The following is a 17,368-nucleotide window of genomic DNA, read 5'->3' as shown; positions in this document are numbered from 1 at the left end:
AGGTATTCCCAGCACTCCACAGCCTCCCGTTTGTGCAGGACAAGCATTTTTGGGGAGGACTGCTGGCCTGGAACAAATCCCTGTGCTCTCCCAGTGGGGGATGATGTTTTCCCAGCTCTGACAGTCACCCATCACCAGTTTGACACCATCCACATCACCCCTGCAGGCAGCAGCTCACAGGCAGGACAACACAGTGCTGCTCCAGAGTGATCCCATCCCAAAAACACACATCAGGATGGGTCAGCTATCCCAAAAAGACACACCAGGATGGGTCAGCCATCCCAAAAACACACACCAGGATGGGTCAGCCATCCCAAAAACACACACCAGGATGGGTCAGCCATCCCAAAATCATGCACCAGGACGGGTCAGCCATCCCAAAACCATGCACCAGGACGGGTCAGCCATCCCAAAAACACACACCAGGACAGGTCAGCCATCCCAAAATCATGCACCAGGACGGGTCAGCCATCCCAAAAACACACACCAGGACGGGTCAGCTATCCCAAAAACACACCAGGATGGGTCAGCCATCCCAAAAACACACACCAGGATGGGTCAGCCATCCCAAAAACACACAACAGGATGGGTCAGCCATCCCAAAAACACACACTAAAACGGGTCAGCCATCCCAAAACAACACACCAACAGGGGTCAGCCATCCCAAAACACACACCAGGATGGGTCAGCCATCCCAAAACCATGCACCAGGAAGGGTCAGCCACCATCTCTGCTGCCACAGCTGCTGCTAGGGTCCATCCCTTGGCATTCCTGATGGGATTTACCCTTTGCCTATGCTTGCCATCCCTCCCACTGCCTCGTGTGACAAGCAGTGCCTGGCTGCTGGCTCCTGCCGTCCCAAGCAAACCCTGCAGGGGTTCTTCACTCACCTGCTGAGACCTCTGGATAGCAGCATCGATCTCCTCCACCCTCTGCCTGATGGTGTCACTGACCAGCTTGTAGCGCTCGTTGGTGTCCGACACCAGCTTGTCCAGCCCCTCCCGGGCTCTCCAGGGAACCAGCTCCAGCAGAGCCCTGCTCACCTCATTCACCGTGTCCAGGACCAGCCTGTGCTCCATCACCTCCTTCTTCAGCTCCTGTGGAAGCCACCCATGCATGTGTGCCATTCCCAGCTCCTCCCCAAGCACAAAACAAACCATCCCTGCCCTTCTCCCACCTTTTGCCGCTGCTGGAACTGGGGGATCTGCTCTCCAGCAGGGGACTGCGCCCCGCTGGAGGCCAGCTCCTCCTCCACCTTGCTCATCCACCCGGTGAGCTCCTTGTGGGTGGACTGGAATTTGGTGGCCAGCTGCCGTGCCTGCTCCAGCGTGCGCAGGGCCTTGGAGCTGGCGGCGGTGATGTCGGAGTAACGCGTCTTGATTCCGTCCAGCTTCTCCTGGATCAGCAGCACCTCCTCCCCTGCAGCAGGGGGAAAATGCTGCTGGGCTCTGGGGGCCTCAGGAGCCACCCCAGAAAGCTTCAGGAGCCACTTTCTCTGTCCTGCTCCCTTTTAATTTCAGCATAACTTTTCTTTGTATTGACGTGACTTCAGCCAGGTTTTATTAAGCTCTGACATCTTCCACATGGATGGGATGGGATGGGATGGGATGGGATGGGATGGGAGCTTGTGATAAAACCAGCTGCAAAGCCTGGTTTTGTCACAAGCCACCCCAAACCAAAGCCACCCCAACTCAGTTCTCATCAATGTGTCACAGCTCCAAGTAAAAAGGGTCACTTCACCCCTCGCTGCTGCTTCCAAGGGGACACAGGGCTGCCTGCCAAATCCTTTGTAATCACTCTTCCTGCTCCACAGCTCCCACAAGGACACGGGGCTGTACATCTGCTCTGAGCAGACCACATCTGAAGGAAACGCAGCGCCCCGACCTCTCTTCCCACTCATAAACATAAACTCACACCCACGTGGCAACAGCCACAACTGCTCAGTCTGGGAAAGCAGCATTAGCAGAGGGCTGGGGGTATTTTTAACCTCTTTACCATGTGATTTAGCAGCTGGCTGCAGTGAGAAAAGCCTCCCTCAGCACTGAGCATCCCCACAGCAGCACTGGGAATCACCCGCTCCCCAGGCTGGGAGTTCGGGATTTTGGGACCGAGCAAATCCTAAGCTGGGAGTGCTTGCGGCTCAGCATCTGGATGCAAACCAGCTACTCTGGGAGTTTCCAAAAGGAAATGAAGACCTGAGGGAGAAAAGCCTCCACCCAACAGAGCATGGACTTCCCAAGGAAAGGCAGGTGGAGGATGGATTCCCAGACCCCCCACATTTCCCAGATCTCCTCCGTGTTACCTGTGGTTTGCTTCAGGAGAGCTTGGCCATTTCTAATGGCTTGGTCCACGTTCTTCTTCCTGTTCACAATTTCCTCGTTCAGAGCCTGAAGGAAAAGGCAAATTTGGGTTACCCTGCTGCAGACAGCTCCCTGTGTCCTGCCAGCCAGAGATGCTGTGGGGAACATGAACTTCCTTACTGAGCACAGGCAGGCTGGATAACCCATCTGAAAACTGTCCAGCTATCCTGCTATGGGAATTATTAAGATTTTTGGGACTCAAAGGCCCAAATCTCAGAGCAAACCCAACCCAACCCATTGGATCTGTGTTACCAAAGGACTTGCCCTTGCATTAAGCAGAACCTCACTCTTGCAAGGAGCCTGCACAGCCCCAGGGAGCGGATGCAGAGGCTTCCTCAGTGGCCAGCCCAGCTCCAAAAACCCAGCAGACTTTCCCAGCTCTCAGTTTTGGAAACAGCATCCAGCTTTCTGAAGGCACAGGGTGGCCAAGCTGCCTCAGACACTGCTCACAAATTAAACGAACCATTTGAAGTTCCCCCGCCTTGAGAAACACATTTTTTTTTTTTGGTGGAGGGGGGGGCCCACAATTGTTGTTCACAACACATGAAATCTCTTTACACTCCTCTCCAAACCTCAGACAGACCCAGCAGCTTGGCAAAATTAAAATCAGGCTCCCAGAAACATAAACAAAACCAGCTAAAATGCAACAAAACAAACAACAGAAACATGGAAGAAACAAAACAAAAAAAAAAAAAAAACCAAAAAAAAAAAAAAAATAAAGGGGAAATACCAGCTGGTCGGCATGCTGCTTCTGCAGGACGTCCCGTTTGAAATCCTTTACGGACACTGAGCCCAGCTTGTCCTCCACCTCAGCCAGCCAGTTGAGCACTTCCACCTCCTCCTCCCCAAAAATCCTGGCGTTGGCCAGGGCCTGGTCCAGCAGGGCTGCCTTGCGGCCGCACCGCTCGCGGACCTCGCCGTAGCGGCCCTGCAGAGCCTCTAATCTCTCTGCCAGCAGCCTCTGCTCAGCAGCACAGCTCAGCGAGGACAGGGACTGCCCGACCCCCAGCGCCCGGGACACGTCGGTGGAGTGGCTCTCTATGTCCTCCTCGAGAGCCTGGATGGTGGTGGGGAGAATGGACAACAGAAAGGGGGGGAAAAAAATGAGTGGAAAATGAGATAAACGCAACTCAAAAGGGGGGACGCAACAATGAACGCAACTGAAAAGTGGAGGAGATGTAAAAGCCACCCCTGAATGGGTAAACTGAGGAGAAATTAAAAAGGAACACATGAATGGGGATGGTTTTTCTTTTCTATCCAAATCTGCTGGGAGGTGCAAGGACACCGGTTTAATGTTTACCCTGGTGGGTCAGGGCTTGCAGCCTTCTCTGGGTAACTCCTCCAGTCCTTGTTTGTGCCAAAAACCTCTCTGGTTGTGGTGGAAACAACACCACTGGAGCAGGACCTGACTCCAACCACCTCCATCCTGCTCCTGCACAGGTCCTACCTTGTGGCGGCTGATCTGCTGCTGGATTTTGGCAGTCTGGGTGCCAATGGGCTCAGAGTTGGCCAATTTCTTCTCTGTCACCGACAGCCACTCGGACACAGGCTCGGTGGTTTCGTGGAACTGCTTTGCCAGCACCAAGATATCCTCCAGCTGCTTCTGCCTATAAAAAGTAATCACAAAATTAGAAGGGAATAATTGTCCAAGGCCAGGTTGGAGCGACCCGGTCTGGGGGAAGGTGTCCCTGCTTGCAGCAGGGCGTTGGAACAAAATGGTTTTTCAGGTCCCCTCCAACCAAAACCAGTCTGTGATTCTCTGAGTCAGTGAAAACACTAAGGAGCAGCTCCCAGCTGGAGCCAGGCATGGGAAGCAGCTTCAGGTATTTGGAGGAAGCAGCTCTGTTCAGAGCAAGGTGAGATACCATTGTCAGGCAAGCTACAATGGCAAAGATAAAAATCAATGTGGAGGAACTGCAAAATAAGCTTTTCCTGCAGCTGTGCCTTTAGTTTAATGCCCTGAGAAGGCAGCAGAAGGGCTTCCCCATTGTGCAGTTTTTCATGAAACAGTTTGAGATGGAAAGGACCTTGAAGATCATTTAGTTCCATTTGTTCCACCCCTATCACTGTCCTGGAGATCCCTCAGCTTGTCACCAGGCTCTTGGTCTTTTGGAGATTCTGGTTAAAGACAATCCTGGATGGACAGTCCTGGATGGACAGCCCAGCTTGCTGGTAATGATTAAAAACATGGAGAAAGGTCCAATCTGGCCTCAGAAGTGACTTCATAACCTCAAACATCAGTTTAGGTAGAAATAAGTAACTCATAAACAAGATTCTGGCAGCATAAAGGTGTCAACAGGATGTTGCTAAACGTTAAAGCTTACAGGAATAAAAATAACATCCCTCCCCTGCAGGGAAATTATTTAATCTCATCTCTTCCCTGCCATTGTAAACCAGTGCTATCAGCCCCAGCTCCCAGCCAGCCTTTGACTCCTCGTGCTTTCCAGCTGTTTCCAGGATGTATCTGCACCGAAATCTCCGCCAGCTTCCCGAGCGCTGTCCCCGTGCTCCAGGGCACGGCGACCCGTGGGATGAGCTGCTCCCAGTGCCCCTCACCTGGCAGCTGCCCTGCCCAGCAGCCCTGCCCAGCGCCGTGCCAGGCTCTCCAGCTGCCCCACGATCTTGTCGCGGTCCGCGGGCTCGGCCGACTGCGCGATGCGGTCGCCCTCCGCCTGGATCATCTCCACCGTGGCCTTGCGATCGTCCAGGAGGCGCTGCAGCAGCTTGGGGGAGGCAAAGGAAGGGGGAAGTCACCAGACTGGGGCAGCAGAACCAGATCCAGCCCTTGGAGGGGTCACATCTCCAATTGTGGCTCAGAACCGCTGCCAGTTCTGGGCTGAGAGCAGGCCCAGCCCAGGGGCACGGCTCCGCCTTCAAAACCAGCTCAAAAATTATAGAGTTATATTATATTGTTATATTACATTATAACAATCACATGCTTTGATTTGGGCAGCCCTGAAGTGGTCAGGCAGCTGGATAGGGTGATCATTGTAGGTCCCATTCAAGTGAACTTTCATTGCATCTGTTCTATTCTATTCTATTCTATTCTATTCTATTCTATTCTATTCTATTCTATTCTATTCCATTCCATTCCATTCCATTCCATTCCATTCCATTCCATTCCATTCCATTCCATTCCATTCCATTCCATTCTCCTTTCCCTTTTATTTCCCCTTCCCTCCCTTACACTACTCAAGACCCAAACCACTTCTGGGCCAGAAGAGTTTTCCGAGTCTTTCCCACCAACCCCCTCCAACTTATCAAGTTTTTTAACCTCCACTTGAAGCCCATTTCCTCTTGCAACCTCCACACGTCAGACCAAGCCTGGCTGAGAATTCATTTCTGAAATATTTCCCCATGACCACACTTGACCTCCCCTCCTCCCGCTCCGAGGGCAGGTGCCGACCCCGGGCTGTTATCTCAGCAAACACCGGCACACCTTGGGGCTGCTCTCACACTCTGTAACGTTCCCTTTGTCCAAACACCCCAACCAGGCCCTGCACCACCACCAGCTCGCTCCTGACACAGCAGAATTATCAGCACAAAGCAAAACTCAGGGCTGGAAAAACACGGCCAACCAGCAAAACCAACTTCGAGAGGCAGCGGGACAACGGAGGGACGCGGTGATTTAGGCGATGGAGATTCTTGAGCGTGGGCGAACTGTTCTTTACATTGGGATGTGAGGAACTGAGATCCACCAGGAGAGGAGAATGGAGAGAACCCCCCAAAATATTGTCTGGTTGTCCTGAGCTCCCCTCCCAGCGCTCACTCACCTTCTGCTCTTGGATCTGGGCTTTCACCACCTTGTACTCGGCAGAGGGAGGTTTCTGGTTGGAGATGAGCTCCTCGGTGTCTGCCAGCCAGCTCAGCAGTGGCTCCAGGGCATCCTGGAACTTCCCGCAGTGCAACAGGGCCTCCTGCAGCTGGGCCACTCGCTGGGCCACCTGCACCCCAAAAACAAAAACAACCCCACTGCAGTGTCAGGCACTGGCCCCGGAGCCTCAGCTCCCTGCCTGTGATCCCATCCTTCCCCCAGACCCCAAAAAAACCAGGGACAGCCCCTCCCCACGCTCCCACCTTCTTGTTGAGGGTGTTCCAGCGGGTGTTGATTTCTTCCATGTCATGCTCCAGCCCTTGGACATCACAGTTTTTCCCGGCGCTTTGGATGAGTCCCTGACCAACTCCATTGACTTGTTGTAGCTTTAGCTGGAGGGGATCCACTTGCTCCTTCTGGAATTGCTGTGGGGCGGAAAGGGTGGGAGAGAAAAGGTGAATTTATATGGTCTGAGCTGCTCTTCCAGCCACTCAGTCTTTCCATGGATACAACAGGCTTTCCTCTCTAGGGAAGATGCAGCAGCCACTTGCACTGATTTTATTGGAATTGTGCAAGTTTGTCTGAACTCCTCCCTTGCCTTGACCTAGTGACACAGATGTCACAGGAATCTGCTGGTTTGGAGCACAGCTCAGGGTCTATCCACATCCACCTCTGGTTTTAAATTGGAAAATCCCATTTTTCCTGGGAAAAGCACTGGAGTGAGGTAAAAAGAGAAAACCGAGGAAGAAATGAGAGCATCGGCTCCAACTCGCCATCAGATTGGGAAATAATGCTCCTGGGGAAAAACCCCAAGCAATTCTCACAGTGAAGCTATTGAGAACAGAGACCTGACATCATATGAGTTTTGTTAACCACGAAATTACAGGCAAGCAGAGGAGCTCGCTGCATTTCGAAAGACAAAGGCAATAGGCAATTAATGTGCGAGTCGTTTACCACGGATTTGGCACGGTCCTGCCTGGGAATCCTGTGGGGAAAAGCTTTCTAAACCAAAAAAGATTCGATAGGGAAGGGGGAGGAGAGCGAATGAAGCTCCCCATTGTCAGGAGAGGCAGCAGGGAGAATCCTGTTCCTCCGGAGGAGATAAATGCTCTTTATCAGAGCTGGGGATCTGCTGGAACCACGCGCTGCCCGTGCAGTCCTTCAGACGAGCCTGCCCTGTCCCCCACAGCAAACAGCCCAAAAATAGGGAGCAGACTGCTGGCTGGCTCTGCTCCCCTGGCCCAGGAGCCCATGCAGAGCACGGGTCACCCCGCAGCCCTTGGCCCTGTCACGGCGTTTTCCCGTTGGGAAGCAGAGGGGATGGCAAGCAGCCACCTGCTCCCCGTGCCCAAGAACGCAGGGGCACTGCCTGCACTGAAAAATTCCCACTCGGATGCAAGATCTCCCCTAGCAGAGCAGCAGCTCGCGGAGGACGCGGCTCTCTGCGCCCGGCAACCGGAGGAGCACGAAGCAAAACCCCCTAAAAACACCAAAATCCCCCCAAAACACACAGGCACAGCTCCCAGCCGGAGCGAGAGGCACTGCTTTGACTTTCCCTGCCTCGTTTCCAAAGGGAAAAAAAGCTTCTTTTTCCCAGCAGAGCTCAGGAACCGGAGGGCAGGGAGGTCCCTCCAGGACACGAGCGAAGGGTGAGCTGGCAGACACTGTCCAGAGCTGTTTGCTCGTGGAAAATTCTGCCACGGGTATAAGAAATAAATGGGGACTTGGAATCACCAATTCCTGGGCTGTTCTCCTGTTACTGTTTATATATGGAGCTGCTGGGTACAAGAGCCAAACCCACAAAAGGATCAGGCTGATAAGGCTGGCATGCCAGGCTGGTCCGAGCTCTCCATGTTCTGCAAAACAAACTCCAAAGGAGCCAGGCAGGGAGGGAGCCCTGTGGAAAAGCCTGGGTGATCCAACCAGGGGTACCTGCAGCACAGGTATCAGCCAGCCTGAGAGCCCAGAACAGCCTGAGGAGCCTGACAAAAATAATCCCAGCAACAGCCTGAGGGTGAGCGTGTCCAACACACTTGTTTTCCTTTGCTCATAAAAGATTCCAGTGATTTAGCTCATTAACCTCACTGTGACTCAGCTTGGAAACAAATATTTAATGACTCCCCTTTGCTGTGGAGCAAGGTGGCCTGCCTTGGACAGACATTTTGGGACTGCAGAAGGACATCTGCTCCACCACACCTCCTCCTCCTCCTCACTCCCAGAAAGGCTTCCCACAGCATCCCCTTTGCTTTCTGCTTCCCTCATCTCCCTTAACCCCTCTGCTGCTGGATTGTGGAATTCCAGGGAGCCTCTCCAGCAATGCTCGGAGCAAGGGGAAGGTTTGTGGGGTCAACAATCAGAGGAGCTGAACCTAAAATAAGGATCCCCCTCGCTGAATTTAAAAAAAACAGAAACAACCATGGCAAGGACCCAATGGTTTTTCCCTCACCCAGGTCCCCTCTGGGTGTCCCAGCCCATGCTCACGTGGACCCCCATGTGAAACCACCTCTCCAAGCCCCTCCACGTGCGTATCTCAAAGGGGTGGTGCAGCCCAAAGGATGAGTAATTGCCACCAAATCGGGATTTTTGGTGCTGACTAACTTCTGATGTCTCCTTAGTGATATTCCTCCTGTTCCAGATGGCAGGAAATCAGCGCTGGGCTGTGGGAACTCCAGCACCGAGGTCTCTCCAGGCAGGAGCCAGGAGAAACACAAATCCCCAAACACCAGAGGGAATCTGAGCCCCTTCCCAAGCACCTTCTGAGCCTCAGCACCTCAATGCTCACAGAAAAAAAAAAACTACAGACAGCGATGACTGCACGGGGCAGGAATTCCCTGCACTTAATTCATTTTACAGGTTTCTCTTCCCTGATGTATTTTCTGCTTCAAAGACGGGAACTCCCTGCCAGGAGCCAGCGAGGAGGTTTTTTTTCTAAAGTCCGTGATTTCCATCTGAGTGACCACAATGTACTTTAATAAGCCAAAAAAGTGCAAGTCAACATTTCAGGTCATCGAGCAGCGAGAATCTTTTGCCTCCCTTACTTACACAATCACACAATCCCCCACCCCATCCCAAAAAAAAAAAACCCCATTTTTTTGCCTGCCAAACCCAAGCCGATCTCGGGAGGGAGAAGGCTGTTTGGGAGCCCAGATCGTGCGTTACTGAGTGGGCTCCCACCTCCCACCCATCCCTGGAGTGCAAAATAAAGCGAATTCTGTGCCTGGAGCCCCGGCTGCGGGAGCCTGAGCAACAAATACCTCGTTATCTGGAACGAATCCATCTGGGAGAGCTGGGGGCCCTTCTGCCATGGCAGCAGCACCGAGGGCTCCCTCTGTGCCCGGTGTCCCCTGCTCCTCACTGGGACACAGGGAAGGGGCACCCCCATAGCTGCGGGGATGGGGGGAGCCCCTCAACACAGCCCTGGGGAGGGTTTGTGCCCTGGCTGCTGTGGACAAGGGCGTCCCCAGCGCCCTGCTGGGACCTTCTGGGAGGGGTGACAAGGCACCAGGGGGACCCTGCCAAGCTGCCACCCCTGCTGCAGGTAAGCTGGAAGCAGGGTCGTCCTCCAAAGCCACCGCTGCAGCGGGCAGGTGCTCCAGCACGGGCGGCACAAGCGTGATGGCAAAGTCATCTGCGTCCCCCAAGGACACCACCAACGGCACGGGGGCACCGCCGGGGTCCCTGGCACCCGAGGAGAGTGGCTCAGCTGCTGGTGGTGGCACGGTGGCGACAGGCACGTCAGCAAAGGGTGGCGGGGCTTCCAGAAGCTCCTCCACCATCAAGGGCATGGCAGTGGTGGTGGCTCCTGGAGGTTCCTCAGCATCCACGGTAGGATCCCCTGTGGCTGGTGGCATCCCCTGGGGCTCCAGGACAGCCACATCTCCTGCTGAAAGCGGGTGGGCTGGAGCAGAAAGCTCCCCAAAATCCCATGGGATGGCAGGCCCTGCAATGGACAACGTGCCAGCAAGCTCTTCAGGGGCGGCTGGGCTGGCAGGACACGGGACCTCCCAGCTGGGGGCAAACAACAAGTCCACATCTGCTTGCAGGACGGCTGCTGGTGTCCCCCCACGTGCGACCATGCCCTCTGCGTGGGCAGCCCCTTCCAGAGACAGGGCACGGCCCAGGGAAACCATTTCCCACGGGAGCTCCTCAGCAGGCACTGGGAATGTTGTCGGAGCCTGGGAGCCTGGCTCTGATGCAGAGCCAGCGTGGAAAGGCAGCAGAGAACCACAGCAAACATCCCCACTCCCTGCTGGACGAGTCCAGCCCTCAGCTCCACTCCCTGATCCCAAATCTGTGGCTTCATCCTCAGAAACCAGTTCTGGGACATCCCAGCTGGCCACCTCAGTCCTTCCAGGCAGGAGGTGATGGGTCCTGAAGGGATCCATGCCCTCAGTGCCAGCCTGGCTGTGCCCTGGGGGGGACCCCAGCTCCTCCATGGCTGGGGGCTGGCAGGGGGACACTGGGCCACGACAGGGCCCCTCGGGAAGCAAGTCTTGGTTCTCTTCACCCCACCCCTCTGGAGCACTGGGGTACCCCTCTCCCCCCAGCCCAGCAGCCGCATGTGGCCCTGGGTGGGATGTCACCCCAGCAGCCACAAGCTCCGTGTCCATGAGTGCATCAGGATCGGCCTCCCCCAGCACCGGGGGGCTCTCCGGGAGGGACCCCAGCCCTGCCATGGCCACGGGGCTGGGGGAGGCCCCTCCGTCCGAGTCCGTGGGGGTGACAGCCAGGGTGTCCCTCTCTGAGAAGGGCTCTGTCAAGGGCTCCAGCGTGCTCAGCACCTGGGAGCTGCAGGTGACATCAAAGTCCTCCAGATCTGACACAACGGCAGAGTCTGAGGCGCTGATATCCAAGGGGACCCGGTGCTGACCCCCTTCAACCACCAAGCCAGCCAGTTTGGCCGAAGCTGGGTCCAGCCCCTCTGAGTCCATTGGGGACATTTGAATGTCCAGGCAGCTGGGGACAGCTCCATCACCCCCGTCCTCATGCAGGCACTGCTCCTCCAGCTCCAGGAACATCTGCACCGAGTCCGTGTCGGACAGCTCGGGGCCCGTGGGGCTGGCTGGGCGCTCCAAAACCGGAGCAAAGTCCTCAACCCCACATTGCACAGCCACGTCCTCCGTGCAGCACGGGGTGCCACCATCCCCAGGGGACGTGCAGGACAGGGAGGTCCCCGGGCTGGGGGCAGAGCCGTCCTCAGGAGCAATGGATTGTTCCCTTTCTTCAGAAATATCTGCCAAGCAACAGCTCCTCTTCTCCTCTGCCACCAGAACAGCCTTTCCTCTCTCTGACAGCGTCGCCTCCTCCCACTCCTCCATCATCACCCAGCGCTCGTCCTCCTCAAATCTCAGCTCAGACTCCGTTTTCTCCCTGAGATTGGAGGTGATGAGAATATCCAGCCCCGTATCCAGCAGCTCCTCGCTAAGGCACGGAGAGAGGTTGACATTCTCCACCGTAGAGTCCGACTCGGAGGCCTCCAGGGTCTCCTGGTGCCCGTCGTTGAAGTTCCCCCTGATGAAATTCTTCCTGGCCCGTGGCCAGGTGGCACTGGGCAGCCGGCGGGCCCTGGCCAGCGCCCTGGCACGGCTGTCACCGGCGCTCAGCAGGGCCTGGCGCTCCTCCCGGGGACCCCCATAGCCATCCACGCTGAACTGCTTGGCCCCCAGAGCCTCTGCCGTGCCAGATGCCTTGGAGACGTGCTCCAAGGTGAGCGACTCGGACATGGGCTCGCCGTGCTCGGGCTGGCCCGGCTGCTCGGCCAGCATGGCGCTGGAATCCCGCTTGTCCCGCAGGGAAGGGTTGGAGGCGCCCGCCTCCGACACCTCGCTGAGGGAAGCCCCCATCCTTTCGGCGAACTCGGTGAAGTTGGGAGGCATGAAGGACTTCCACGAGCGCCGGTTGACGTTCTCCTTCTTCTCGGGGTTCGGCCGCCGCTTTGGCGGAGCCGGCGCCGGCTTGGAGACGTCGCTGCTGAGCTTCAGCTGGTCGAAGATGACGCGCTCGTCCAGCTTCTTGGGCTCTGGTGGCCTGGACTCGAAGACGTTGGCAGCCCCCAGAGTGCCGTTGCTGGATATGGTGCTGCCGTCCCCCTTGCCCAGGGTGCTCTTGGAGAGCTGGTTGAGCTTCGATCCCTGATCGATCTGCTCGTTGATTCTCATGGTGTCGTATATCGACCTCTGGGGCACGTAGCAATCCTCTATGTAGCCATCCTCATCCTCGCCCTTGCCCAGGCAAGTGCGGTTCTGCCGTAAACAGTCTGGCCGGCTCAGTGGTTTGCCCATACTCTCGTCCTTATGGATGAAGGAAACACCCCGGCAACCTTTCGCCCGCCACGGCAGGAAGCATCACACGGCCAGCAGGTCCCAAACCCGCCGCCGGGGCAGCCTCTAATCCCAAAGTGATGCTACGGGGATGGGAAGTCCCGAGCGGCAGTCCCGAGCAGTGAAACAACCCATCTCACCCCCCCGCCCCGGCACCCCTAAAAAACCCCATCCATCAGCGGCTCATCCAAAATCCAACAGCTCTGGTAAAAATATTCCAAGCGACAGAAACGGCGGAAGAGTTTGAAGCGCTCTCAAATTATCCCGTCCGTCCTTCTTGACTAACAAAGGCACTGCTTGTCCCGGCCGCTGCCGGCTGGCAGGGGCGAGCGGCTCCGCGCGTTTTCTGCCCAGCTCCGAGCGCCGTGCGAGTCCAGCTGGTCCGAATTAGCCTCTCCCCCCGACTCTCGTGTTTTCATTTGAACCGGGCTTGTCAGCGGATATTCGTACAACTTTAAACACAGGAAGTTCTTCATTCGGGGCAAACTCGGAGGTTTCCTGTCTCAAAAACATGATGGCATTGTCGCTGCCGTCACCTTGCCCGGTGCCACCGGCAGTGGCGGAACCCCCAAAATCCAGCGGGTGGGAGCGCGGCGGTGGCGGCACGGCGGAATCGGGAGGTGGAGGAAGGCTGCTGGGTCTTCGCTTTTTTTTTTTTTTTTTGCTTTCTCCCCAGGGGAAAAAAAAAAATTGGCTATAAACCGCATCCAAAAATGGCAAAGGGACGGAGCGGGATGGAATCCCCTGAGTTGCCTCCGGGAGCCGTCGGGGGGGACGGGGAGCAGCGGCGGCTGGAGGCGGCTGTTGCCGCTGCTGCTGCCGCTTCTTCTTCTTCCTCCTCTTCCTCCTCCTGCTGCCGGCCCCGCTCGCACTAACTTTCCCGGCGGCCGGTGTCGGGCTGCGGCGGCTCCGCGCCACCGGGCGGCCCGGCCATGGCGGGGCGGCGGGCGGCGGGGCCGGTACCGGCGGCGATGCGGGGCGGACCGGGGAGGATGGGGATGGTGCCGGGGCGGGCGGGCACACACACACACACCCCCTCACCCCGGGGCCGCCCTCCCGTTCCCCTTTCCCCGCCGCTCTCTCCCCTTTTGTGCGCGGCTCAGCGGCCGGGCCGGGGGCGGGGGGCTCCGCGCCGCCCCCGCGGGCAGCCCCCGGCCGGCGCGGCGGGATGCATGGCCGCTGCCTTCCTCCTCCTCTTCCTCCTCCTCTTGCTGCTGCTGCTCCTGCTCGTCCTCCCGCTGCCGGCCGCCGCCTCCCGCTCTGCTTCCCGCCGGCGGAACAAAAGGCCGAGCCGCGCAGGCCGCCGCACGCCCCGGCCCCGCCGCCGCCGCCAGCACCGGCTCCCGCGGAGCTCCAGCCCCGGCGGAGGGCGGGGGGACGCGGGGGCGGGCGGGGGGCGGCGCCGCGGGGCGGGGCGGCAGCGCCGGGGCCGCCCCCTCGCCGAGCCCCGCGGGGCCTCCCGCGCCCCCCGCGCCGACCCCCGCCCGGCGGGCCCGGGATGGGGGAACCGGAGCGCGGCCCGGCCCCGGGGAGCGGGGGGGGATGCTCGGGGGAGGCAGCGCGGGGGTGGCGCCCGCCCGCCCCGCCGGGGATGGCCCCTCCTCCGGGGGGAGGCGGCGGCAGCCCCCGACAAAGAGCAGCAACGCCCTGGCTCGGCGGCGGCTCCGGCTCCGGCTCCCGCCGCCGCCGGGCCCGCTCCCCCTCCGGCCCTTTGTCCGCCGTTCCCCGAGCCGGAGCTGGCGGGGAGATGGCGACACATCGGGTGTCCCCCCCTGCTCCTCGCACAAAGAGCCGAGTTCCGAATTCAGCGCAGAAACGCACCCGGAACGCCCCCAAAGTAGCAATTTTGCCTCCCCCCCCCAATCGCTCTGCCAAAAAGCCGCCCGCGATTTGCCACCGTTCCCCTGAACCACTGCAGGCTCTTTTGGTAAAAATCATGATTTTTATAGCCCCGGCTCTTGGGTAGCATCCTGCTCCTCCCATCATCCTGAGTCCTGTCACCCTCTTTTCCTCCCCCAAAACCCTTGGGTTTAGGAGATGGGGGACGGTGGAAGCGGGGAGGGAGGCAGCCCGGGTGCGTGAATCACCGCTGCGAAGTGATGCTGAGGGAAGTCACAGACTTGGGAGAGAAAACAGGAGGGTTGGGAACAGCCTCCACGCATCTCCAGGCAACAACCCGCCCCACCAGCCACCCGGCCTGCTACTTTGGGATGAATTATGGCATCGGGATAAAAATACAAGGTGTTTAATACAGAAAAACGTGCAGCATTGCACTCCAAAAGCACCAACACCGCGAGAATCAGAGCTCGGGCTGTGTCTTCTGTGCCACAGCTTCACCAAAATCCTTCCCACCTGGCCATGGAGAGCCACAGCTAAGGAAGATGAAATCCTGAATATTTTTGGATGCACTGCCATCCTGAAAACGCCGAGGCTTTGCCAAAAAAGTCATGGTGTGGTGTGGTGGGAGCCCAGCTCCCACATCCCCAAGCTCTCAGCCCCTGCATCCCCATGTCCCACCACCAACCACGGCGTTCCCAAAGCTTTGTTTGGCTTTGGAGAGATGGGAACGGATGTTCTGTGGAAGGGGAGGGGTCGGGGGAAATTGCCCATTAAATGGCCCGAGGTGATCCTCGGATGGAGATTTTTGCACAGTGGGAAACCTTTGGAACCCCTTTTTTCCACCATCAAATACAACCAAGGAGAAGAGGGGGAAGCAGGGAGGGAGTGAGGATCTGAGAGGGGATCCCAAACATCCCCCAGGGTGCTGTTCTGTCCATCCAGGCCATGGAGAGGATCCCAAACATCCCCCAGGGAGCTGTTCTGTCCATCCAGGCCACGTCCCCTCCACATCCCCCTGGACATTCATCTTGCAGCCTCCATCCATCCATCCATCCCCAGCTGCCAACACTGCCCAGAGCGCCCCAACGCCGGGATTTTCCCCCCTTTGGCGGGCGACACCGCAGCTCCTGGTGGCTGCTATTAATGCAGAGCAGCTGAAACAACAAGAGGACAGAACGGAGCCGTGCCAGCATCGGCTGCTCCTCAAGCACCTTGGCCGGGAGCTGCTCCGTTACCGCTCCCGGGGCCCCTCCGCCAGGAATCCCAGGCATCCGGGCTGGGGCGAGGAGGCTTTTTTGTTCCACTGAGAAGGAGGAACGAGCTCTCTTTCTCTCTCCTCTCTCTCTCTCTCTCTCCTCTCTCTGGAGCTGCCCCGTTTCACAGCCAGAAATTCTTTTCCCATTTCCTCACCGAGCCCCGTGCCAGGAGCGAGCCGAGCCTCCCTCAGACACATTCTGCCCCCTCCCCACCAATAATTTCTGGGAGCGTTAGGGGAAGGTTGGGCAGGGAGGAAAGGCAGTTGGAAAGGCAAAGATCGCGGCCACAGCCCCTGCAGGTTCCTCAAATCGCGGCTTTGAGGCTCCAAGTGTCACCCCAGCGATGGGGACAGGAGCCAAACAGGGCTGGGAATTGCAAGGTCAGGGCTTTGCCTGAGCTTTGTGTCGGTGCAAGGGATGGGTGTGAAGGACATGAAGGTCCTGCCTGATTTTTGTCCTTTCTGGTATTTCTTCAAGACCCCTGGTTTGGCTTTTGCTCAGTCCCCAAACCAGTCCCGTCACCTCACCCAGACCTGGACCCACCTCGGGTCAGGTCCTGCAGATAAAACACCCTCAGCTAAAACCCACCCAGAGGCTTTCCAAGACCTTCTCCAAGCAGGAACATCCCCATTTGTCTCCTGAACCTGCTGGTTTCAAGCTTTCCTCACATGGCCACCAGCCCTGGCGTGTGGGGACGCGTGCTGTCCCTGTCACGGGCTGATGCCACCCTGTTTATGGCCGTGCTGCACCCTGCCACCTCTGCCACCACTGTTTACAGGGCACAGCACTCTTTGGAAACATTTTTAGCTTTCTTTTAAAGCATCTCAGCAGCTGGAAGTGAGGTGAGATGTGAGGAGCAAGAGAGATCAGAGGCAGCTCAAGATCTCTGATGGATTGGTCATTTATGAGATCAGAGTGAAACCAAAGGTCTTCTTCACCCTCAAAGCTTCTCTAAAGTCCACCTTGGTGCCCTTCTGCCCTGGGAGTGCAGGATGGATGGAGGAGAGCTCCTAGCTTTGTCCTTACAGGCCTTGCTGACCATGCCATAAAATGGAATAGTTTGTGTTGGAAGCCGTCATAAAATAGAATAGTTGTGTTGTCCCACTCCCTGCTCTGGGCAGGGACACTTTCCACTAGACCAGCCTGGCCTTGAGGGCTGGGGCAGCCACAGCTTTTCTGGGCAACCTCTCCCCTGCGTCTGCCATCGTGTGGGTCATCGCTGTGTGCCCAGATGTGACCCCAAAGTGCCACCCCTGGGCTGGGACGCTGTGCCACGTCCAAGCAAGGCAGGGTGGACAACCCCCAGTGCCTCCAGGCCAGCAGAAGGACCGAGGGCGCGTCCCACCCTCCCTCAGACGCCGCAACAGAAGCACAAAGCCAAATCGAGCGCACGCAAAATCTCCCTTAGAAACGGCGCTTTAGGTTGCGCTGGGATATTTTAGCAGAGGATTCATGCTTTTCAAAGCTTCTGCTGCGTTTGTCACAAGGTCAGAGAGATTTCTTTCTCTCCCTCTTGCTCTCCTAATTCATTCCTCCCCCCAGATCTCTGTGGTTGCCATTCCAGCTCCTGACCCAGGCAGGAGCATTGGGGCCATTCCCACCCTGCTGTGCTGCCCTGGGTGCTCCCTGATCCCTTTGGCTCACAAACCAACCTCACACCAGGGCTCTGCCACCGCTCAATCCCTCTGCAAAGGCTCCAGCTGCTCGGGATGCAGGGAGCCAGCACATCTTTAAATCAGCCATTTGGAACCTGCTCATTTCAGGGCTCTCCTGCACGGG

General features: G+C 57.4%; 1 protein-coding gene across 13 annotated transcripts in view; it reads right to left on the bottom strand.

The window, feature by feature from the left end:
• MACF1 (microtubule actin crosslinking factor 1) overlaps positions 1-17,368 on the bottom strand; it is a 149,947-nt gene that overhangs the window by 27,223 nt on the left and 105,356 nt on the right. For 9 of the 13 annotated variants that reach the window (XM_058040211.1, XM_058040208.1, XM_058040212.1 and 6 more), the window contains 8 exons: positions 6,438-6,599; positions 6,134-6,304; positions 4,917-5,083; positions 3,808-3,967; positions 3,091-3,417; positions 2,303-2,387; positions 1,178-1,419; positions 891-1,097 (listed from right to left, as the gene is read on the bottom strand). In XM_058040211.1, the coding sequence (XP_057896194.1) occupies positions 891-1,097; positions 1,178-1,419; positions 2,303-2,387; positions 3,091-3,417; positions 3,808-3,967; positions 4,917-5,083; positions 6,134-6,304; positions 6,438-6,599 (1,521 nt within the window). The remainder of the gene's footprint in view (positions 1-890; positions 1,098-1,177; positions 1,420-2,302; positions 2,388-3,090; positions 3,418-3,807; positions 3,968-4,916; positions 5,084-6,133; positions 6,305-6,437; positions 6,600-17,368) is intronic. The other 4 variants (XM_058040213.1, XM_058040205.1, XM_058040206.1 and 1 more) reach the window with 1 other exon arrangement.

This window comes from Melospiza georgiana, chromosome 24, assembly GCF_028018845.1.
Source record: "Melospiza georgiana isolate bMelGeo1 chromosome 24, bMelGeo1.pri, whole genome shotgun sequence".
NCBI lineage: Eukaryota > Metazoa > Chordata > Aves > Passeriformes > Passerellidae > Melospiza > Melospiza georgiana.
The sequence above is the reverse complement of the archived record's forward strand: the minus strand, read 5'-3'. Positions and strand labels throughout refer to the sequence as shown.